This window comes from Haliotis cracherodii, unplaced genomic scaffold (genome assembly GCF_022045235.1).
Source record: "Haliotis cracherodii isolate W230 unplaced genomic scaffold, xgHalCrac1.p SCAF_3, whole genome shotgun sequence".
Classification (NCBI taxonomy): Eukaryota; Metazoa; Mollusca; class Gastropoda; order Lepetellida; family Haliotidae; genus Haliotis; species Haliotis cracherodii.
In genome coordinates, this window is record NW_027266286.1 from 5946843 (window position 1) to 5971463 (window position 24621).

General features: G+C 40.0%; 2 protein-coding genes across 4 annotated transcripts in view; one reads left to right on the forward strand and one right to left on the reverse strand.

Moving 5' to 3' along the window:
* Nucleotides 1-2791, forward strand: part of LOC139473674 (nuclear anchorage protein 1-like) — a 38727-nt gene extending 35936 nt beyond the window's left edge. For 2 of the 3 annotated variants that reach the window (XM_071256375.1, XM_071256376.1), the window contains one exon: nt 1023-2791. In XM_071256375.1, the coding sequence (XP_071112476.1) occupies nt 1023-1155 (133 nt within the window). In that variant the 3' untranslated portion in view covers nt 1156-2791. The remainder of the gene's footprint in view (nt 1-1022) is intronic. The other variant, XM_071256374.1, reaches the window with a different exon arrangement.
* A 6068-nt stretch (nt 2792-8859) lies between these two features.
* On the reverse strand, nt 8860-23061 carry LOC139474152 (calcium-responsive transcription factor-like). The gene is made up of 13 exons (XM_071257036.1): nt 23022-23061; nt 20833-21043; nt 20046-20306; nt 19484-19641; nt 18032-18221; nt 16862-16973; nt 15826-15963; nt 14533-14739; nt 13738-13888; nt 12498-12666; nt 12134-12273; nt 11029-11398; nt 8860-10076 (listed from the first exon to the last, which is right to left on the reverse strand). The coding sequence occupies exons 2-13, from the start codon at nt 21014-21016 to the stop codon at nt 10024-10026; spliced, it is 2133 nt and encodes a 710-aa protein (XP_071113137.1). The 5' UTR covers nt 21017-21043; nt 23022-23061; the 3' UTR covers nt 8860-10023.
* Between the last annotated feature and the right edge of the window lie 1560 nt (nt 23062-24621).

Consider the following 24621-nt stretch of genomic DNA (forward strand, 5'->3'; position numbering starts at 1 on the left):
AACTCCGTATATATATATATACTCACTTATCTCCAACTGAAGTGTGAATAGATGTTTGGTGAACATTGAAACGCCATCCATCATACTTCATACTTCAGAAGCTCCAGACTCTCAAACACAGTCCGTGTAATGAAAACATGTAAGGCAGAAGATCAAACGTTCGATGTTGGATGAAAAACATAAATCACATAGACAACTCACTCTCTCACTCACTCACTCACTCACTCACTCACTTTTGGACTTCTCCCTTGTAGGTTGTATCATGGAAGTAGTTGATTATGTGCATATGTGACCTGTATTATGTGTCATACTAATAACGGTGCTGTGTTCATACAACCTCTCTAGTTACCAGCTAGTGAAGTGAAACCTTGGCGAGTACCTTCTCTGTGTAGATGATCTCATTACTGTGAGTCAGTCTTGTACTTGTTCTTGCGAGAATAAGAGAAATAATTTTCTAAATTATGTCATAGACATTGTTATAGTTAATTACAGTAATTATTCAACAGTCTTTGGATGTAGTGAAAAGAATTTATGATTTTCATTTTATTCCACATAATCGCGTTTAAAATTTTGGTTCGGCAGAGCTTTCAACCAGGTAAAAAGTACTTGAAAACGAAGTGACACTTGAATATTTCTAATTTTTCACGTGGGACTGTATGGTACACACCAAGGTTTCACCATCCTCTGACGTCCAGGGTAGTACGTCTTCATTCTATGATTTTTACCCTCGGACCAATTTGCAGCCATAGCATTGTCTGTTACATCACCGCCTCATCTCTCATATCAGAATCATGGAACACAATTTCTCTTGCACATGAGAGTAATTTCAAGGGATGTATGATGCATCAAAATGAATCTGTGGTTGCAAATGGGTCCAGGGTATTCATCACAATAGAATGGAGGTCCAGGACAGTTGAGGATTAGTGTTCACTGCTGCCCTCCCTCCCACCCTCCCTGTAGCTGCTTGTGTAACAGCATGTTCTGCCTGTGTCTGTCATACGTTGTTGTTTATTCCTCTTCAGGGAATACTTCTCCTTTTCCAGCCGTCAGCTGACCAAGGTGATGAGGATGCGCCCGGGGATACGGACTGTCATCTGGGCCTACTTCATCCTGCTGCACATCCTCCTGGTGTCCTGCTTCACAGGATTTTTATGAGAGACCAGTATTCCAAGAGACAGTTTAAGATTTACAGGATATGAAAGACCTGTGGGGACATATGTATTCCGGGGAGGTTTCAAGCTATACAGGATATGAAAGACCAGTGGGGACATATGTATTCCGAGAGAAGTTTCAAGCTATACAGGATATGAAAGACCAGTGGGGACATATGTATTCCGAGAAATGTGTCAAACTTTAGAGGATATGAGGGTCTAGTAGGGACAGATTATGTGCAAGTTTTCGTGGAGATATTGTGAAGCCGGTGTCTTGCTTTGTGAAGATGGTATGGGGATATCGACATAATCATCTAGACCTGAAATGTATGGGAGACCAAAATGGACATCTACATTATCAGCCATGCGGCTTCGCTGGAAACTATGTGATGATAGTTGAGACAATAGTGTCATACTTGCATCAACTTGTATGGAAGGCCAACTCAACATTCCCACAATGTGCGCCGTCCTGCTGTCCTGGACTTGTAGGAGACCCCAGGGACATTGCCAATGGTGGTCAATACAAGAAATCTTATCGTGGGATGGACCCCATGCTGATACATGTACAGGACAATATTCTCGGTTTCCTTGAAGAAACTGAGGTGATTTTGTGATATTTTGTGGAATGTGTGGTCAACAGTGTTGCCGAACCATCTCTACATTCATAATGATCACACCCGCACATTGGGAGCTAGCACTGTGGATGTATAATGTGATCTATGGCTGACTGTTTGGGACATAATAGGATACGATTTAACGTCACGAGGGATCATACTGAATGCTTGTTTGGAAATAATAAAGTGTGTGTCTGCAGCATAGGAAGGTCATGGGTTTGCTTCATTGATTAACATGTAAATATGAAGTTTCATGCATTTGACAAAACTAATGGTACCACTGTCCATTAAGTACATACATTTTGATACACATTGTCAGGGGACATCTGTGGGTTTTGATATTTACCCTTTACACAACTCATCCACCAAACTGGCTCTCATATAAAATGATGTAAACTACACAGTTGGTACACATTCCATTGTGTTCAACAGACCAGGTGGGAGGATATGAATATCTATCAGTACAGTGGTGCTTTGGTGTGCGTGTAAATATGTAGATAGGTCGGTTGTGTTGAGGTGTGTGAGGGAATGTTTCTTGTTTTACTTCACATCCGCTGCCACAAATCCCCACCTTCCATTTGTCTCTCTTCACTCACAGAAAACACATAGAAATCTAAGCCACAAAGGGTTCGTACCACTGCCATTGTCTGAACTCTATTGGGTAACAGATGACCGTTTTGTGGATCGGGCCCAACATGTTTCCCATTTATGGTTTTCATGTCCCAATCAGCTGATAATCCATTTTTGTATTTTTTGCTGCCACCCACACATGGTAACATCTGTAGATAACTTACCAATTCCACTGTTATTACATACTCTGTGTTATCAGACTTTATATTCTCCACCTGACACTAATCTTACTTTGTAATCAGTACTTTTATTCCACACAGTGGGACAATGATGTGTCATATTTTTACATATTTACCACATCTGGGTAGTGTGTCCTGTCAATTTCCTCTTCCATGAAATATATTCTGCTTATGAATTTATAAACCGGTACACGGTCTAGAACGCGTGTCGTGATGAGGGATAAATGACACAAATCCGCCATGTATCTGTTAGTCATACAAATCTTGCCTGTGATTCTGCTTTTATGAATGACATTGGTCGCAGATGTAGGGGTTATTTATTTTGTCTGCTTAGGTCATTTTTAGTAAATATTTTGCTTATGGCATTCCATTTTATGTTTTATTTTCCTTTCTAGCTTGCTGTTTGTTTTCTTGTTGGAAATTTTGTGTTCATGTTTAAGACTAATGCTGGGTAAGCTTCCCCAGAAATGTTGCCGTAAGTTTTACTTTGCACTAGTTTTCAAGCTCACTCCTTTTTTCAAGCAGCATGGTGTTAAGTTGCTATTGGTAGCATTGGTGAATTTCTTCTCAAGGCATATCAAAATAACAGTCTGTTTGAATGCATCCCATAATATGTCTTTCAATAAAAGTATTTTCAAAGTTGTACATAGTATATGCTCTGTAGGAGAATTATTTAAGGTACATTGTACATAATGATGTGGAAAATGAAGTAATATATCATGGCTGGGGATTATTGTGTACTTAATCCAAAAATTAAAGTATATAAATGAATACAAGTCTGTTCTGTTTTTATTCCTTGCTCAAGAATGCTAGCATGAGGTGAGGTGAGGTGAGGTGAGGTGAGGTGAGGTGAAATTGGATTTAACACGACCAAGATTATTGCACTTCTATAGCGACGAGCATGAACATATGTGGCTGCTTGTACTAGTCCGGACTGATGCCGATTTATAGTGCTATCTCATTGCAATTCTGTGCCGCAGTTTAACATCTATACCCTACTCAGACACAGTATACTGACTCCAAGCCGACCAGTACTTAATGCTGAGCGCCAGATATGGTAACAACAAGTACCATCTTTTAACGTCTTTTGGTATAATGTGGCCAGGGATCGAACCCCAGACCTCACACTCTCTGGGCGGACGCTCTATTACTAGACCACAGAGGCGGTGTGAGTGTTTGGACCTGAACAAGGTTTTGGATCATAAAGTCGCAAAAATATATTTTGCTTGCATGAGGCTGATCATTGACACAAAACTAAGACATGTCAGAAAACAGATACGTTATTGGTCAAGCATGCAAACCAAGAGTTAAACTTTCAATGTTTGCTGCTTCCATTAGGACCAGGCACTCGCAGGAAACTTCAAAAGAAAATTACATCATCTTTACCTGTTTTATATTGATGCAACAGATAGTATTTGTGTGCGAATTTGACAATTGACACACTTTGTTTTTAATACATTTTAATGTTTTTCAGAGGTGGACACGGTGTGGATGTTGCAAATGCATCACATATTAGGTGACAGGTGATCAGGTGATTGTTACATCTCCAGTTTTGAAATGTGCACATGCAGTCAGCACCGTCTAAACAGAAGCAGAGACCGCCTCCGTTATCTTATTGGTAGAGCGTCCATGGCCGTATCACACCAAAGGCATTAAAAGATGGTGTATGTTCTTACCCTGTCTGGCGCCTGGCATTAAGGGGCTTAAAACAAGGGCTGGTCAGCTCAGATTCAGTATACTGTGTCAAAGTAGGGTATTCATGTTAAACTGTGGCATGGTATCTCAGTGGGCTAGCACTTTAAATCAACATAAGTCCGAACTAGTACAAGCGCGCGCACACACACACACACACACACACACACACATCGTTATTTAAGTGCAATCATCTTGCGCACGACATTAAACCATAGAAGCAGATGCCTTTGTGTTTTACATGACAACTTATTTAGGTCAACCTGAAGCTGTGCAGGTGAGAAACATGGACATTCCTTGACTTGCTTATTGAAAGAGAAAACCTTGAAATCATATGGGAAAAAATATTTGTTCCATGTTCATTTCACACCGCCTAGTTATATGACAATCTGCTGAATTTGCATGAGGTGTTCCAAGTCTAATGACTGAAGTACATTACACAAGCTGTAATCTATGCCGACAGATAGATATATATCTACTGTGTGTGAGTGAGTGAGATAGAGCTACAAATGAAAACATCTCTAAAATAATCCTCTGAATGTGATGTCAGTTTATGTCTGTGACCACCATAATGCCTCCAAAGCTACCACTATTCCTTAGTAACAGTTTTTATATAAAATTTAGCAGGTTTTGTTTCCACTATTGTAATTTGGCAACAAATTTCAGATAGATTTTAAGACCTGATATTTAAATCTGCAGTTTACATAAACATGCATCTATTAACCTGAGTTGGAGCTATCTAAAGATAACACAACAACAGTGTCTGAACATTTATTTTATTTGTTGACAGAATATTTGCAGCTATGTAGGAGCCATGTAGGAGCCATGTAGGAGCCATGTCTCTTCAGCTCAGTGCTGCAGTAGCTCCAACTTGCTGTGCATTTAAACAAAAGCCTGTTTCGAAAAAGGATGTGAGTCACATTTACACAAACAATGTACATCAAACAGATGGGTAGCGTTGTAGTTCCCACCCAAAGAAAACACATCACTGACAATCCTGAATTTGAAACATTTGTCTTGATCAGGTCACGCATAGACAGAAGTCTTGTCCATTAGCACTATTTGACACACTATACTGTGCAGTTCTCCAGACATTAGGAACACCATTTCACGTATCTGTCATACAAATGAAATACATCTCGCAATGTGTGGCATGCTGTCAATCACATTATGTACATATTTTACATGTTATGCAAATAAGATCCTATTATATATACAGAAAATAAATAACAGTGAGCAAACCTACCTCTGGTGCAGTTCACAATGCCTAGGGCATACATGGAGATATTTGTACACACAACAAATGAAATTCAACATATAAATAAGGCAATATTATACATCTCTTGGTCATGAGTTGGTTGCTGAAGAGGAGGAAAGAGTTAGATGTGATTAAACGTCTATAGAGAGAGTGTGGTGGTTTCTGTAAAAACTGGTAAACGAGGGAAAGGAGAAAAAGAGTTATTGAATCATCGTGATTAACGCTATTCATCTGCACTGGGTTCAGTACACACCTCCACCCTAAAGACTGCACATTTCACAAATAGCCTGACACTGTTGCAATATTTCATTTGACCTGGAAAAAAAGATCGAGTAAATAGTGTCAAGACAAATAGTGTCAAGACAAACTGTGAAATGACGCCTTAACAAAAAATTTAAATAAATTTGATAGCCCTCCTTGATTACCCAGCGCACTATATCTTCATCATATAGTGATAAACTGGACCCATTTGCCTCCGTAACTATTTTACCTTATCTCTCTCATCACTAACTTAGCACAAGATTCCTCCACCTCATAAGTGTAACTTCATTGGATGGCTATGTTTACCATCACATTCAAATCTGGCTTAAGATGAAGCTAGCGAATAGGTTGACATATTTATAATGATAGAATGGAGATATACACTAGATAATATAAAATGTAGTTTAGTAGACTGAGAATTTCATGAAATTGATTGTGGGTATGAAATCAACTCTGACATCCTCATTATCTTCAACATGGAGACTTCATGACCAAGAAACTTAAATAACACTATACATACACAATACACAGAACACAAGATCACAGATAGAATAGTAATGTAAACACTACCAGCTGTCTCCTGGAAGTAGACAACAAATCACATTGAATGCATCCTATCTGCCAGTACACTGGCACATCACATGGCAAGCAGTCCACATGACCTTCGGCCTTTATACATCTCAATCTTGGATCTCACATACAAAAAAACGTACATCCATTATATTCTTACTGATTTGTCCAGACAAATCTGTCAACGTTATCTGACAGATGTTTTATCATTCAAGATACAGAGAAACATTTTAGTGTTGAAAAGTACAATCAATATATTATTATATCCATGTGTTCAAAACTACCATGCAATTGAGCTTACACTATCAACATTACGGATTTCTAAATTCTCATAAATCAAATGAATAACTTGGTTCAAATAATATTTGATCTATTCATGATTGTATGAATGAATATACATAAATATTAATACCTCCCTTCACATCAATCTTGCAACCTTGACATCATATTTGTCAATCTCAATCTCATCAATATTAGATTGTTTACTCTGATACAATAGCTCTCTGTGTAAAGATTTGAGAACACCAGTCGTCCATAGGTCACAACAGGTGATTTTTTTTATATTAGCTTCAAGGCCTCTAAATTCTCGCTACAAAGCATTCAGACTAGCATATCCAATTTCTGTATCTCAAAATCAAATGTAACTGGGAATCTCAGAATGCAAAAAAAAAAAGCTGTGCTTTTACTTTCTGTTGTTTGTGCATTTACACACCAAACTGAGAGTACAATGGAGGATATATTGGGGTTCTATTTTTAATCAAATTCCCAAAGTAAGGTGGTTTTAAAATAAAGCCAAATCTGACCAACACATTGCATCCATCATTTAGATGTGTTGGTTGGGTCAGGGTGTACATGACTTGACCTTCTTGGGAGGTGTCCTCAGATCACAGTAAAAGATCGAGGTAAAAGCCTGAAGTGATGCAGGTCTCAGACATTTCCCACTTCGATGAAACCCATGAGCACAGGTATGGTGCTGACAAACCTAGAAACATAATCAGGGTGAACCGGGATTCGAACCCACAATCAGCCCAGAAGACGCAACTCTGCACAGTGAATTGCGGCGCCTTAGACGACTGGGCCACCCGTGCCCCCAACAGACAAAGCAAGTAAAAGAGTGATCAAATAAGTATTGCCATGAACCCACGACACTATATGATCAATTTCAGTTTCAAAATGAGCTCACGTTGTAAACAGAAAACAGTAATTTTCATCATAAAATTAATAAAGGATTATACATCGAGTGAGTGAGTTAGGTTTAACACCGCTTTGAACAGTATTTCAGTTATTTCACGGCATGTCAGCTTCATAATGATTTGTTCACACTTTGTACAGGGGAAATATATAAACAGTTATTAACCTGTTTTCAGGTTTATCATTTCAAACTTATAAAACTTAAGGCAAAAATGGACACTACCCCTCAAGGATCCCAATATTTGAAGACAGCAGGACTAAATGTGTTGTCACTGCCCTGCTTCAAGGTGCGAGCAGGAGCATTGACAAAAAGATATATTCTGACATCTCAATGAAACTGTCAATACAGTTTATGAAGCAGCATAGTTATCAGCAGTGACAGAATGAGACATGCAAGTCTACAGTAACCATGGTAACAACAGCAACAAACAATGAGTCATGAGTGAGGTTCGTTGGTTTGGATGAAGTTTGCAGTCATTCTGGTCATAATGAATGCTAAGAAGGGATTTCCAAACTTTTCCTTGTAATGGCGAAATTATGAGAATCTCTGGATTCTACTTCTGGATTCAACTCATTCGAGTGATTTGTCGGATTTAAACCATGTTATGGTCGATATATAATTTTTCTATAATTTTGCATAATGACCTATAGTTGTGTCAGTTTTGCTTACTGTATTCAACATAATAAACGCCCAGGGCACTCTCAAAATATGAAATAGGGGTCTCTTATTAGAATATTATTTTGGTGAAAAACAACAGAGTTGAAAGATCGTAAATTTTGTGATTTATGCTGACAGCCTGAAATGTTTATATACGACAGATATATTTTTCCAGAATTTAATTTCCCATAATTAAGGATGCATGTTACACATGTATTATACACTAATAAATACGTCTTGTTTACATTGACCAATCGGAAGGGGTGCTAATTGGGATTGTTCACTAGCCAATATATTAGCAAATATCGCCCTGGGGGCTTATTATGTTGAATACTGTATTTAAATTTGGGTCACAATGGCCAGTGAAAACAGCACGACATCATCATAATAGTTAACCTTTGGAAATCAGTGCAGTGGATGTTGATTCACTGATTGTCACAAACTGGCTGCAAGGTGCTTACATGCCTCACATTTCCAGGATTAGAATTTTTTATTTTTCCACTAGTCCCAAAAAGAGTTGCCATGCTCCTAATGAATTGAGTGAGTTTTGTTTAACGCCACTTTTAACAGTATTCCAGTTATATTACGACGTTGCTGCTCCTTATGAAAAAGGTGGTAGTGCACAAGGAAATGTCACAAGTCGGTCCTGAATTCTCCGAATAGCTAACTGATGTTCATTTCTAAACCTGAAGATGTCTAGTGCGTATGGTATGTTACAGGTATGTTACACATGATCAGAGTCTACAGAGCTCCCAGACTGTGAATGTGGTCACAACAAGCACCTGTTTGTGAGACGATGCTGCATGCCAGACAATATGTTGGAAGTCATGTAGTCAGTTCCCCAGCCATACACAGCAGAGTCAGCGCAATCACAGTGATAGTCAGCCGCAGGGTGAAGTATGCAGACGTCTCAGTGAGATACAGTGAGATATGTTGACATGATCTCGCCACATTGTGTGATATGTTGACATCTTGGTGAGATAGTGAGAGATGAAGATAAGATCTCAGCCACATGTGAGATATGTTGACATGGTTTCAGCCACATTGTGCGATACGTTGACGTCTCAGTGAGATAGTGAGTGATGAAGGCAAGATCTCAGTCAAATGTGAAATATGTTGACATGATCTCAGCCACATGTGAGATATGTTGACATGATCTCAGCCTCGTGTGAGATATGTTGACATGATCTCAGCCACGTGTGAGATACGTTGACATGATCTCAGCCACATGTTTGATATGTTGACATGATCTCAGCCATGTGTGAGATAGGTTGACATGATCTCAGCCACGTGTGAGATACGTTGACATGATCTCAGCCACGTGTGAGATATGTTGACAAGATCTCAGCCACATGTGTGATATGTTGACATGATCTCAGCCATGTGTGCGATACGTTGACATGATCTCAGGGGCATGTGAGATACGTTGACATGATCTCAGCTACGTGTGAGATATGTTGACAAGATCTCAGCCACATGTGAGATATGTTGACAAAATCTCAGGCACATGTGAGATATGTTGACGTCTCGGTGAGATAGTGAGTGATGAAGACAAGATCTCAGCCATATGTGAGATATCTTGATCTCATGTACATGTGCAATACAGTGACAAGATCTTGCCAACAAAAATTAGACATGATGACCACATAGTTAAACATCTTAACAACATCTTAGCCACATAGTGGGATATCAATCTCAACCACGGTGAGATATTAATAAAAGACAAGACCTCAAACACACACTGAGGCAGGGTTAGTGAAATACGTTGACAACACATTGGCCACACTTGAGACATGCTGACAAGGTCTCAGCCATATAGTCAGATACCAGGGTGAGAGGTAGCTGTTGTCAGATGCACCAATCCATGCTCATCTGAAACACAAGTAATATTCACATGACAACCGGTTCAATCTGTCACATTTCAATTCCAGAAAATATAAAAAAGTTCAAACTACAATGAAATTTATTGCATTGCTAAACACCATGCTCAATGCACAATTGCTTTGAATTATGGGAAACACATGCAATTTATTCAAAATGTGCTTTTAACTTTTTGACTGACTGACTGAGTATGGTTTAATATTCCAGCAATATCACGGCAAGGGGCACCAGAAATGGGCTTCACACATTGTATCCATGTCGGGAATTGAACCCAGGTCTTCAGCATGACGAGTGAACATGCTTCAACCGCTAGACTACCCGACCGCCCCTTTTTAACTTTTTGGTTTCATGTCTTTGAAAGGCATTTGGAAGAACATGAAGACATGAAATGTATATGGATGATAGCTTCTTCATTGTTTGTTGCGACATTTAATGGCTACTTCTTGCCCCTCCATCAGATAGACCTGAAATGTCATAACAAATAACTGAAGCGATGCAGCCCTAGATGTTTCAGACCAAGAATCATAATCAGGGCAATGTAGGGAGTCTGGCCCACAATCATCGGATTCTGGGGTGTCCAAGGGAGGCCACTGTACAGTGACTTGTGAACCTTTACACAATTGGGTCACACATGCCCTCATTTCAAGTAGAAAGTTGAACCAATGTAACAGAAAGAGAACATTGTTGCATGGGTCAAAGCGGTCAAAGTCAAGAATTTTCAGTTTTGAATTTGAAAACCTGCATCATCATCAACAATCAACATGATCAAACATGAAAGATTATTGTAATTGTTAGTCATTGTAAATTGGCCATACAGCTTGTTAGGCCACAAGAGCAAAATACACAATGAACCATCGTCACGATTGCCTTTTTCACCGATTGCTTTATTGCCGACCCTCTGACAGGCATTCGTATTTCAATGGCAAATGAATTAAACCACTACCTTCCATGGAAGACACTGCTATCATGTGTGTCTGCTCCAGGTGTGCCTGAGCCATCTGAGCCTGATCAAGATCATCCTGATCAATGTGTGTCTGGTGCATCTGAGTGTGATTCATGTGTGCCTGCTCCAGTTGTGAAGTGTCCACATTCCCCATGTCTTCGCCTTCATCTTCATCATCACAATCATCATTATGTATGATCTGAGTGTCAACAATATGTAGCGGGGTTGTCCCGTCAAGTGCATCGGCATTCTGGGAGGTCTCCATATCATCACAATTCTGCTCTGCATCATCTCCCATGGCACTGCCGACGACGATGTCCTGTGAGGACCCCATCTCCTGAGCAGTGGTGGGTCCTTGCATGGGCGAGAGCTGAAACATGGAGCAAGTGAGTGTGATTGGTTTTACGACGCTTTTTGCAATATTCCAGCAAATATTCCAGCAATGTTCCAGCAGGGGCCAACAGAAATGGACTGAAACATGCAAATTTGTTAACTTTCAAAATTCTGCTCACCTGATAGAAATGTTGAAATCTAGGCATGCAAAAAACATTTGTTTGCAAATTTTGTCCATAACAAATCAATTCGCTGTAATAATTCGTATTTGCTGTAATAATCGCCCTGAGTGATTAGAAAATTCAAAGGGATGTTTATTAAACATGTTAAAACCATATACAATGAGTAAAATTTGTTTTCAGAGATTGAGCAGTATTGAACAAATTAGGTCAAACGTCTGTGAAACTAAAACTACTCTAATAATAATTACGAGGCAATCATATACCTTTTCTATGCTGCCATGAGCTACTGTCATGTTTATATTCGGCCTTTAGTAAAGATAAGTAAAGTAAAGATTACTTTCAATACTAGTCTAGAAGTTGGTCAGGGAGGTTAACTGGAGAAGGGCAATTATTTTGCAAATACAGACTCATCTCCCTATTCAGCATTTGCTTCATCTGAAGCAAAAGCACAACATCTAAAATGGAGCATTCAGGCAAATAGAAATAACTTAAAACTATCTTTAGTGTAATTGACGATTGGAAGTTTTGGCTCTGGTTGGTCAAATCTGTGAGCTGGAAAGTACAAGTGTCTCCCCCCCCCTCTTCCTCACCTGTAGCAGACTGCCGGCTGGGAACATCCCCGGGTGTAGGCGGGACAGTAGCTGGGCCGTCTCCGGGGTGAGGGTGGTGCTCACTTGGGTGGTGCCGTCACTCAGGTGGGTCTCTATGCGAGATATGATGTGGTGGCCATCTACAGAACATTCATCAAGGTTGTCAAATATCCGAATTTTGAACCCATAAGCCGAAATCTGGTTGGTTCGTTACAATCGTTCACAGAATTGGTAACTATGGAGAGTACCAGATTGTAAACACACTCAATACAAACTTCAGAAAAAAAATTCAACTGAAACTTGGCCTATTTCCCGAGGTTTCTCTGTGAGGCTGACCTACATCCCCATGTTGTGTGTGACCTACCTTCCCCAGGGTTCTGTGTGAGGGTGACAGTGACTGTCTCTGGCATGGGCCCATCCTCCCCAGGTGCTACCCCCGACAGTATGGAGGGGTCAAAGGACTGCAGCTCCCCGTGAGGATCCAGTGATGAAGTGGATGTTCCATCCTGGTTGGTGATTATTTCGACATTCACCTGATAATAGAAGAAGCATTAGGCCATCATTAATAGCAGTAACTGAGCAAATTCACAGCATCAGCTCTATACTGACTGAATGAGTATGGTTTTACACCGCTTTTAGCAATATTCCAGTAATATCACGGCGGGAGACACCAGAAATTGGGTTCATACATTGTATCCATGTCGGGAATCAAATCTGGGTCTTTGGCGTGACGAGCAAACGCTTTAACCAGTAGGCTACCCAACCGCCCCTCTCAGCTCTATACAGTAACCAGTCACACAAAGCTACCATTATGAGCAGATGCAGCTTTAACATGTCTAACTGCCACAAATCACAAAGATAAAAGTATACATTGAGCAAAGAACAATTAAAAAATGTGAAAGACCAAATATCTTGTAGAAAATTCTGCTGAAATGGTTGCATTGATTTTGCATTATTCAAATATGAAACCAAAAAAGAAAAAGTGAAGCGATTTCAAAATCTGACAAGCAAAGATTGTTGTCACAACAATAAATCTTAAATCTGTGATATCACTTTATATTAGTCTGGCAATATCTCAGGAAATGTTAAAAGAAACAACACAACCGTTTCCTCAATGCTTAACAAACAAGATGACTGTGCAACCACCCCCACCTCTCTGAACATGCTAAATACTTTTAAAATTGAGAAAAGACATGGTGCGGCATCAAATCACATCCTTGAAGAACACAATCATTACTGTAGCTGATGCTGTTGCTGAACCTTCCATGTGAACTGTCAGTTCAAGTGAGGAATAGGTCTTCAGCAACCCATGCTTGCCGTAAGAGGCGACTATGCTTGTCTTAAGAGGCGACTAACGGGATCAGGTGGTCAGGCTCACTGACTTGGTTGATTCATGTCATCAATCCCAACTGCGTGGATTGATGCTCATGATATCAATCACTCGATTGTCTGGTCCAGACTCGATTATTTACAGACCGCCGTCATATAGCTGGAATATTGCTGAGTGCGGTGTTAAACAACAAACCAACCAACAACAACAACCATTTCAAGTGAGACACAATCAAGGAATAGTATTCAAGTTGGCTGGCATCTCAGCTACTTACAGTTGAAGCAGTGAGTGGTAGAGAGCCATTTTCGATGTCTTTGAGAGCTTGATGAATGTGATTCTTGAGATCGTTGACAGTCGGGAACAAGGTGAGATCATGGCGCTCTGGAGTTTCTCCCCCATGGCACAATTCCTTCACCACAAACACCCTGCGAGTACAACAGCTCTCATTAATACCAATGCAGACATTTGTTAGACAGTAAAGGGAGTGAGTGTTGTTCAACACTTGGCGGCTGAGTCGATTACTGTCATTGTACAATGATAGTGTGGGATGTTGCTGTCATGTTCTTGCTTCAGAACCCAGGGAGACCTCGACCGCAGCCGGAAGGACTAACTACATGTAAGGTCAACACAGTATAATTACTTCAAAAGCGCCCTATTATCATGGTGGTGTTTGCTGTCTGCAGCCAAGCGCTGAGAGTACGCAGACTACATAGAACACACATGGCGTCAGATCCGACATAACAAGTGACCATGGGAGCTAGCTCGAGCTAGGGAAAACCCCTTACTATTAATAGTAATCACTGGTTTATCTGGTCCAGACTTCATGGAATATTTACGTCACACAGAAGGAATTTTGCTGAGTACAACTCTTAACAACAATGTATAACATGACAATGTTTGTTTCCAAACCTTTAAATTTTTAAAGAGTGTATTGTGGTATCTATTGCAATCCGAAATATGTTTTGAGGGAATACTGTATTACTCTACAACTCTGGAAACAATAAAAATTTCAACAAAATCAAAGCCCAATTCACTCTCCAATCACCATCAAGCGTGTAAAGGTCAGTACCTCAGTTGTTTGCGTATGGCGTAGACTCGGGTTTCTCCTGCCGAGACCATCTCTCGTATTTTCTGCACGACCCGAGGGTGTAGCCGCTGCTCGCCACTGTCGGTGTCGTCAAACTCTAACTTGGCCGGTGTAATCATCAACTTGGGGGGCTGGGGAACATCTTCATGGAATTCATGAGCTTTCTCCGTCGGGAGCTGGACATAGTATCTGAAGACACACACAAACACAGAAGTGAGCAGCGGTTCACTGGGTCTAACAATGTCTAATGTGTGAGTTCCTCCATGAAGATCAAGGATAGAATAGATCTTCAGCAACCCATGCTTGTTGTAAGAGGCGATTAACGGGATTGGGTGGTCAGACTCACTTACTTGGTTGATGCATGTCATCATATCCCAATAGCATAGATGGGTGGGGTGAGAGAGTGAGTTGGGTTTAATGCCACTTTTAACATTACTCCAGTTATATCACGGCGTGTAAGCTTAATGTGGCAGGAAAGCACAAAGGGATGCAGGTTTCAGACGTTTACGTCTTCGGTGAAATCCACGAGCACAGGTATGGTGCTGACAGACCTAGAAACATAATCGGGGCGAACCGGGATTTGAACCCACAATCATAGGTTTCTGGCTTTCCCAAGGGACACGCCTTAGACCACTGGGCCACCCGTGCTCCCCCACAGATGGATGGTCATGATATCAATCACTGGATTGTCTGGTCCAAACTTGATAATTCTCCATCATATAGCAGGAATACTACCAAGTGCTATGTTAACAACAAACTAATGTGGGTACTGTGGGAGCTGAGAGACCAACAGTGCTTCAGAAACATTGAGAACCAGTGAGTAATAAATCAAAAGCAATCATTTTCATTGAGCACTTTGGGTGTTCTATTTATCACGTTTAAATTTACTATCATGGGTCAACATGGTCCAACATGGTCCAACATGTCAAGTCCATGGTATTTTTTTAAAACAATGAGGAGACTTTTTTTTACCAAATTCATTTGCAGCAAGACATTTTGGTTGACAATTTCCTTTCACTAAACAAGAAAAAGTGTGATCACAACAGATGTTTACCACTTTGGTGCAACCCACAAGCATGGGTATGGTGCTGGTCAACCTAGAATATAATCAGTGGAAACTGGGATTCCAAGCCACAATCAACATAATGGGTTTCTGGCAACAGAATTGTGACGCCTTGAGTACTGGGACAACGTGCCCCACTCCCATATTTAATCAAAAGGCCTAATGCTTATCAAGATTATAGCTTATACTGACTGGTAACATATATTTATTACCTCTCCTGCCCCCAGCCGTCGACGCCCCTGTCTTTGAGGTCTTGAAATGCTTTGTCCATGGCAATCTTTAAGGATTTCTTATCTAGTGTTGTTGATACATAAAACTCGGGGAACTTCCTCACTTTCTTGATGTATATTCTGAAACACAGATGTAGCAGACTTAAATAAAGTGAGCGAATGAGTATAGTTTTACGCCGCTTTTAGCAATATTCCAGCAATATCACGGCAGGGGACACCAGAAATGGGCTTCACACATTGTACCCATGTCGGGAATCGAACCCGGGTCTTCGGCGTAAGGAGCGAACGCTTTAACCACTTGGCTACCCGACCGCCCCCTTAAATAAAGGACAAGGTAGGACAAGGGCCCTTTTTGGTCAACAGGATATCCACTATTTGAGAAATTAGAAACACTGCTCGAACTTGTTTTGAAAGTTATCAGATGTGTTCATATAAATGAGAACGGCTTTGCTCATCTGAACATATGCATGTTTGGGACTTATGAAAACATAATGCATAGATCAGGAACAAATGTTACAGGTGATATTAGAAGTTTTTGGAAACATCTAATATTTAAACATGAGCAAGTCTGATTTTCATGCATAAAAACAGTACAAACATATGATAGAAGGTCAACTGGGTCATGGACTTGCCCATTTGAGGGACTGAGTGGTCAGACTCGCTGACTTGGTTGATGCATGTTATCGTATCCCAATCGCATGGATCGATGCTCATGATGTCAATCACTGGATTGTCTGGTCCAGATTTGATTATTTGCAGACCGCCGTCATATGGCTGGAATATTGCTGAGTGCGGTATTAAACAACAAACCAAACCAAACTTGCCCTTTTGAAGTAAAACAAATCTTTCTTTATCACTCATTTTAGCCACATTTATATAATTCATCAATTTTTTAAAATAGCTATCTTCAAATAGGTTCAAATACTGCAAATGAAGTTGAGCAAGCATCTTTAATCAAGTTCTCTGTGTTTTGCCATCACTGTAGATTGTACTGTGGAACAACAGTGTCCATGTGTACCTTGCAGGACATGTCTGCCTGTACTCCCCCTTGATGGGGATGTCCAGCTGCTTCTTGGGGTTCCCCTTCCGTCTCGGTCCATACTGACACTCCTGCACTACAGCTCGACTCCCTGCAATCACAGACGCTACAGTGATTACCTCCCCTTACACCAGTGGGGGACATGCCAAGGAGCTAACCTTGAAGCTTTGACCCGAAGTCATCGACTTAGTGTCGTGAATATAGTTATAGTTATACAGTCTGCGCAAAAAAACATTTGAGTATACTAACCTGAATGTGGCTATAAGCAACATTTAATGTCGATCTTGACGTTACTGTTAGACGTTTACTAACTGTGCTTACAAGAATTTAATTACTAGACATGGGCTTTGAACTTGTGGTTAAAGTTGCAGACTGGTTATACAAGCAATATGACTCACACATTATACAAGTACATCATACTTTCATACAACAACATGCATATCGCAGTCTGAAACTATAGCCACTGGTCTGAAACCATAGTCTTGTAAAATTCTATTTGGTCTAGTATGATCAGCTTATAATCAACAATGACAATAGCCAACGAAATCATGATAATAACACTAAATCTATTGAAAATAATGCTGAGAGCCAAGTTTGGACTAGGAGTAGGAGGTTCAAATGTTTTTCAAACAGGCAAATGATACGTAAGAGTAAAAAAGCATCATAATTTTAACTTGTTCAAATGTTTCTATCATATATGTCTCCACAGTCTACATGGTCGACTGCAAAAACAAAATCATGTTCAATGCTTTTTAACAGGTATAGAAATTCTTCTTCAATGTACTGTGTGTAGTATCACAGAGGTTTCATCACAGATTCTAAGACTACATTTGAACACATGTTTCGAATTCTCAGTTAAATTCAGTCAATTGTCTGGTCCGGGTGAAATACATTGTACAAAAGTTGTTGCAAGCTCCGACGTTCATACAGTTTCGCCCTCACTCTATGAAAGTTCATACTCCAACTAACTCACACAATGTGAAAGTCAGTTCTTAATTAAACACTGATGTTGTAACACTGAAACCAGATTAAAAACAAAGGACATGGAGATGTGATACCCAGGATAATTGAAGAAGCATAAACTACTGCCATCTCACTGAAGGCTGTCTGCTGTGGAGTAAGACTTGATATCCCTGGCACCATACATACCTGCGTTAACAAACGGGATGCCATCAAAGGGAACATACTGGGACTTCCACATGAGGCGGGTGGACGGCTTCGCTGGACTCGGGGACTGGCGGGTGCCCCAGAAGCTCTGCGTCTGCTGCTTGTGGAAGGTCAGCAGAAGGTCAAGTTCGACCTCACTCTCAACGTAGCCTCGGTAGGAATCACCAATTCTCTGGAATGTCATGCACACTGAATCTGACTGCAGTCAAAATGATCATGCCTCTTTTTTTTTATTCTACTTAATTAGTTAGAAAAGGAATATGATGGCTTTCCAAAAGCTTACAGCAATATCAAGTGTATAAATGTTGAGGGATGCAGCAGTCAACATCCTTGCACAGTGGCTTGTGAGTCAGTTAGGTTTAACGCCACTTTTAACAGTATTCCAGGTATATCACGGCATGTCAGCTTATGTGGGAAGAAAGTCTGAAGTGATACGGGTCTCAGACGTTTACCACTTCGGTGAAACCCAAGGATCTTCACGGCCACAATAAGCATGCATAGAAACAAAATCTGTCTGGAAATTCCCACAGCAGTAGGAAACTACCATCACTTTAAACACAAAGCTACCCCTACCCTCAGTTGGAGACAGTGAATGCTGATCAACAATTGTCAACAGTATTCTAGCTATATCACAGTTGACAGAGGATAGAAGATAGAGAAGGCTTATATAAACTTCTGGTTAAAGACATATACTGTCTAGCTGACCTCTGAGAAGGCCTATATATATCTCTTGTTAAGGACATATACTGTTCAAATGACCTCTGAGAAGCCTAGATATATCCCTTGTTAAGGACATATACTGTTTAGATGACCTCTCTGAGAAGGTATATCAAAACCTTTGGTTAAGGACATATACTGTTCAGATGACCTCTGAGAAGGCCTATATTATATATCCCTGGTTACGGACATATACTGTTCAGATGACCTCTGAGAAGGCCTATATTATATATCCCTGGTTAAGGATATATACTGTTCAGATGACCTCTGAGAAGGCCTATATTATATATCCCTGGTTAAGGATATATACTGTTCAGATGACCTCTGAGAAGGCCTATATATATCCCTGGTTAAGGACATATACTGTTCAGATTACCCCTGAGAAGGCCCATATAAACCTCTTGTTAAGGACATACACTGTCTAGTTTACCTCTGAGAAGGCGTAGATAAACCCCTTGTTAAGGACATATACTGTTTAGATGACCTCTGAGAAGGCCTATCAAAACCTCTGGTTAAGGACATATACTGTTCAATCGACCTCTGAGAAGGCCTATTTAAACCTCTGGTTAGGACATACACTGTTTACATCACCCCTGAGAAGCCCTATATCAACCCCTGGTTAAGGAAACATACTGTTTAGGTGACCTCTGAGAAGGCCTATATAAATCTGTTTAAGGAAACTTAAAGAAACTTAAGGAAACTGTTTAGATGACCTACCTCACAGTTCTTCAACCTTGCGGCCCAGGTGGGACAGTCCGGGGGGAGGGCCTGGGGTGGCGGCTGGGGAGGGGGCATGAGGAGGTTGTCTGTGGAGCAGGTGACCCCTGCAGAGTCAGCAGTTGACACAAACTGGGCATCAAACTGACCCATGCCATCTGGAAAACATCAACATTATCAACTGCAGAATCCATAAACATGTGATGGAGTTTTTCCAACGACTGCTGATCATACTGACAGACAGCAATAAAATGGCAACTTTTCACCAGTACCACTTTTAAAAAACTTATTCATATTACATAAGAATTTGTATGATTGTGCAACTTAAGAAAGAGAATCGACTCCATGGATATAACTGCTATTTTACAAACAAATGCAATATATTCTCAAACCAGTTTATTGCATGACGAAACAAGTTTATGAGCAAATGACAAGTAAAGTTTGTATTCATTGCTGTATAAAGACATAGGTTCTTAAAAAAAAAAGTTTCCTAATATATACTATTTATGACGCAGGAACACACTGGGCGTATCTATAGTTTGTTTTTCAGATCGATCTGTACCTGTTGTATCTGGCTTAACTTGCATATGCTGGAGCAGCTCCGAAGGATCACTGACGGCGATGATGGTGGCGATCTCAGGGTTGTTGATGTTCGGGATGACCTGCCAGACTTTACCAGCGCCATCTGGCTGTGAGGTCGTGATGAGGTCGGCAGCAGTGGGCACCGTGATGATCTGTATGGTGTCTGGGTTGGCCAGTATCTGAGGGGTGGTTATCGGAGCAGCCAGGAGGCTCTGAAGGGTTGCATTGTCTGTACGAACACCTGAAACAATGGCAGTAGCTGAAAGTTTAGCATATAAGTTAACTGTCAAAGGATCCTTGTCATAACCCTAATGTTGAAAGGAAAAGACTAGAGCATGTTGACAGATCCCATGATTCAAATACCACAGTACTTAACACCACACTCAGCAATATTACAACAGTGGCCTTTCAATTATCTAGTCTAGACCCTTTAGTCCTGTGATTGACAACGTGAGCATCGATCTATGTAACTGGGATATGATGACATGCATCAACCAAGTTAGCGAGCCTGACGCTCGATCCAGTTAGTCACCTCTGGAGTTTGGACCAGACAATCTAGTGATCGACATTATGAGCATCGACCTATGCAACTGGGATACAATGACCAAGTCTTATGGCATAATGCTGATCAAACCAATATTGTCGGAATATCTTAACATCGTTACAAAAATTGCTGTTTTCATTTTAGTTCTCTAAGGACAGTCATTCATGGCTGTTTGATATACCATCTCACAAAGTACATGAAGAAGAAAAAGTAACAAACTCACTGCCAAGAAAAGAATTGTTAACAAATCCTGCAGAAGCAACGTCAATCTCTGAACTTATCTCCGCTTTTGAGATAGCTGTGAGGGGGAGGTCAATGATGCTACCATCAATGTTGCCGCTGCTGACAACAGGAATTCCAACCACGACAACGTCGGAGCTGGAGCTCACTCCATCGTCTTTGGTCATCGTGGTGACTGACAGTGGTCAGTAGCTCTGTAAATTATGAGAAATGTTCTAAATCAGATTGCATTGTATTACATGTTTTATCGGGAGCCAAATTGATTACATTTTATGAGCATTTCTATTAGTGAGTGAGTGAGTATGGTTTTACCCACTTTTAGCAATATTCCAGATAGACTTTAACATAATCATGATAATGCTGCCAACTAAAAAATGATTCAATTAGTTTGTTGTTTAACGCTGCACACAGCAATATTCCAGATATTATGAAGGTGGTCTGCAAATAATCAAGTGCGGACCGGACAATCCAGTGATTTATATACCATGCAATCAACCAATTCACAAAGCACGACCACCCAATCCATAAAATCTCCTCTTGCTGACAACCAATCCATGTTTTATCCTAGACCACATAGGCAGTTGTAACCTTTTGGTGTAGGATACAAGTCCTCTGGAATGACTGCTTGAAAGTGTTTGATACATTGCCTACCGGATACATATACAAGTTGGCTACTGAGATCCAAAGGTGTTTTCAAACACAATTATGTTTGTTGTATACTGCCTCATTCAGTCATATACCAGCTATAATCGAATCTATATCTGACTGACCAGTGGTCGATGTTGTGAGCACTGATCCATGCAAATGGGATACAATCACACGCAATCAAACAAGTTACCTCGCCTGACTACCCGAAAAACAGGTTGCCGGGGGCTCACATTTTTACCAGGAATTCCCATAGGTCCTTTCAAACACTCATCAGGACATTCTTTGTTTTTGTTATCGTCAGAATTGGTCTTTTTGTACATGAAATGTTTCAATATTTTCATCATTTGTGGTCCCATTTGTGTTGTGGACTAATAATTGTTTCCAGGTCTACATTTTTACACAGAGTTATGTAAATAGATAACTGCAACAAATTCAAGACATTTTTTCCAATTTACAGTTTTTCAAGCCAGTGAGACTGTGAACTTTGGCTCACCTTAACTATTTCTGATTCTGATTTTTTGCCGATAATTGTAATATAATGCTGAATACTGAAATAGATTTATTTTCTTTGTATTTTCATTAATCTGTGCAGAGATGAAAAGAACTTACTAAAAAACAGTATTATCATGATTTTCAATAATGTGAAATATCTTGTAGATCTAATATCGATCTGGCGAGAGTTGTATGTAATGACTGAGTTTTCTGCCAAATGAGTGCAAGTTTTGAGGTAGATCTACATATTTTTAAATCCCAATGATTCCTTTTTCTTTTGTGTTAAATTTCCATTTGATGAAATATCAATATCGGATTCTGATATAAACAGGGAAAAAAAAGTATATGTAAAATTCTTAATACCAATTAGATCTAGGCGCCAGACAACACAATAGCATTTGCATGATATGACTGGGTTTTTTTATACATAGGTCAACATGATGGAATTCAAGTAAATGATGTTGATATTTCATTCAATTGAACATAAAACAATAAGCTATAGATCATGATAGATCTACATAATTTTTATGTATTGTTTCAAGTTATTTTCGTTCAAAGTACTCTTTTGTGTGTGATGAATTTAGGATCCAGTTGATGCCATCTGCTGGCGCTGGTAAGAAAAAACATAGCTTCCGATATATTTCGTCATCTGTAATCATATGCAAACACAAATCGACATACGTCATGAAAAGTGCTGTTATTTTTTCTCTCCAATACACGTCTTGAATAAATACAAAGTCTTAACAGAGATTGGAGGTAACAGGCAAGGGAAATTGTTTGTGGGTAGAAGGTTTTAGATTCTCGGCGACTTCAAAATATCATATGTGTTCCTTATTTCCAGATATTCCTATCTAGTAAAATAATAGTGTGGCCATGACACTTAAGTTTAATTGATTATTTTGGTGTGTGATCTTCTCTCCATGTCATCTGACAAGGCACTGAATGGGTACTCGAGCGTGGCCTCAACCCTCCCCCCCCGTCCCAGCTGCCTATTTTGAACAAGTGCTAAATTTGTCAAAACGAGTCACAAACCTCGAAATCGTTCAACCTCGTCTTCAATATGGCGTCCAGAATGAGGCACAACTATTGCGCATGCGTCGAAGTCATATCGCTCGTCTTACGAGGAAATAAATGACAAATTCCATTCGTTTTTCACAGCTAAGCCCCACCGTTTTCCTGACCGCGTGATCATTTCTATGATAAAATTAAATGGCATTACCCCAGTGCCTTTATTGCGAGTATGAATAGCTTCCGCTTTATAATAATGAACATTTCCTTTCGCATTGCATTAATGGGACATAACTCTTCCTGGCTTACATCGGAAACAGTCACCATGGTTATAAATAATGTAAATTATCAAAGAATCACACTCCGATGCCTCAAACGTTTCATCAAGTCGCGAACTTCTCATCGCTCGCTAGATATCTGAATCTTGGGATGATATGTTTCTAAATTTCGGACACCAAACCTATGTAGGGAATAAAATTAGTCCCATATACGCATATTGTTAAATAGGTTATTCAGTGAAACCCTAATGTTATATTTGGGATAACACTTTCTCAGTAAAGTACAGATTCTAGTAATGTTTTGGGTTGAGTCCCATCCGGGTTTCGGGATAAGAATATGTTAGTGTGCATATTTTCTATTCAACATGTCGTATAGGCCTAGAGCTATCTCATATTTTTATGATTACGCAAACATGCTTAAATCTCAAGATTTTTTTTCTAATGTGATCTTGGAAAGAAAAGGTGAAGACAAAATACATTGTTTCACTACACGCGCGGGCTATTGTTTACCACATTCATAATTTCTTTTTTATTAGAAACTGCACATTGGTTATTCCGAGTTAGGAGGCTGCTGCCCCCCCCCCCCCCCCCCCCCCCCCCCCTTTGTAACGCGGGATTCGGGGTATATTTAGTGAGTATTCGGGGCTCAGAAGTGCCGTGCGCGAGACGCAAATAAAATCGTAATCAGTACTCAGATACACCAATTTTTTTTAAATCATGCTTGTAGAGAAATTCATTTAAATGTTTCATTTTCAAATATTGTTTTAGTAATTTTACTTCAAATTGCACCCTTTTATGAGCTGTGATCGTGTTCTATCAGTTTTCGTTTGTGCATTGTTTGTTTATTTGTTTGTTTGTTGTTTAACGCCGCACTCAGCAATATTCCAACTATATGACGGCGGTCTGTAAATAATCGAATCTAGACCAGACAATCCAGTGACTAAAACCAAGAGCATCTACCTACGCTTTTGGGATACGATGACATGCATCAACCAAGTCAGTGAGCCTGACCACCCGATCCCGTTAGTCGCCTCTTACGACAAGCATGGGTTGCTAAAGACTAATTCTTCCCGTAATCTTCACGTGAATTTTCGTCTGTGATTTTCTGTGATTGACATTCTGCCTTTGTAGAATGAATTCTGACATGTCATTCTGAGATTTGTGTCAAGTCGTATTCGGGTATTATTACCTTTTTTGGTTCGTTATCAACCTGTTATTTATTTTGAGAAGATTCACGGATGGAAGATACGCAGTGATTTTTGTGAGTTAGTGAGTGGGTTAATTTGGATTATCATATTCCTAGCAGTAATATGAGGTATTTTGCATGTGTGATATAGCCAACATAG

Excerpts from the sequence above, each read along its gene's own strand:
- LOC139474152 (XM_071257036.1), bottom strand. The coding sequence starts at position 21,016 with ATGACCAAAGACGATGGAGTGAGCTCCAGCTCCGACGTTGTCGTGGTT. Across the intron at positions 15,964-16,861 it reads AGGCAGACATGTCCTGCAAG|AATATACATCAAGAAAGTGA; the intron begins GTACACATGGAC and ends TCTGTGTTTCAG. Across the intron at positions 10,077-11,028 it reads AGCAGTGTCTTCCATGGAAG|ATGAGCATGGATTGGTGCAT; the intron begins GTAGTGGTTTAA and ends CTTGTGTTTCAG.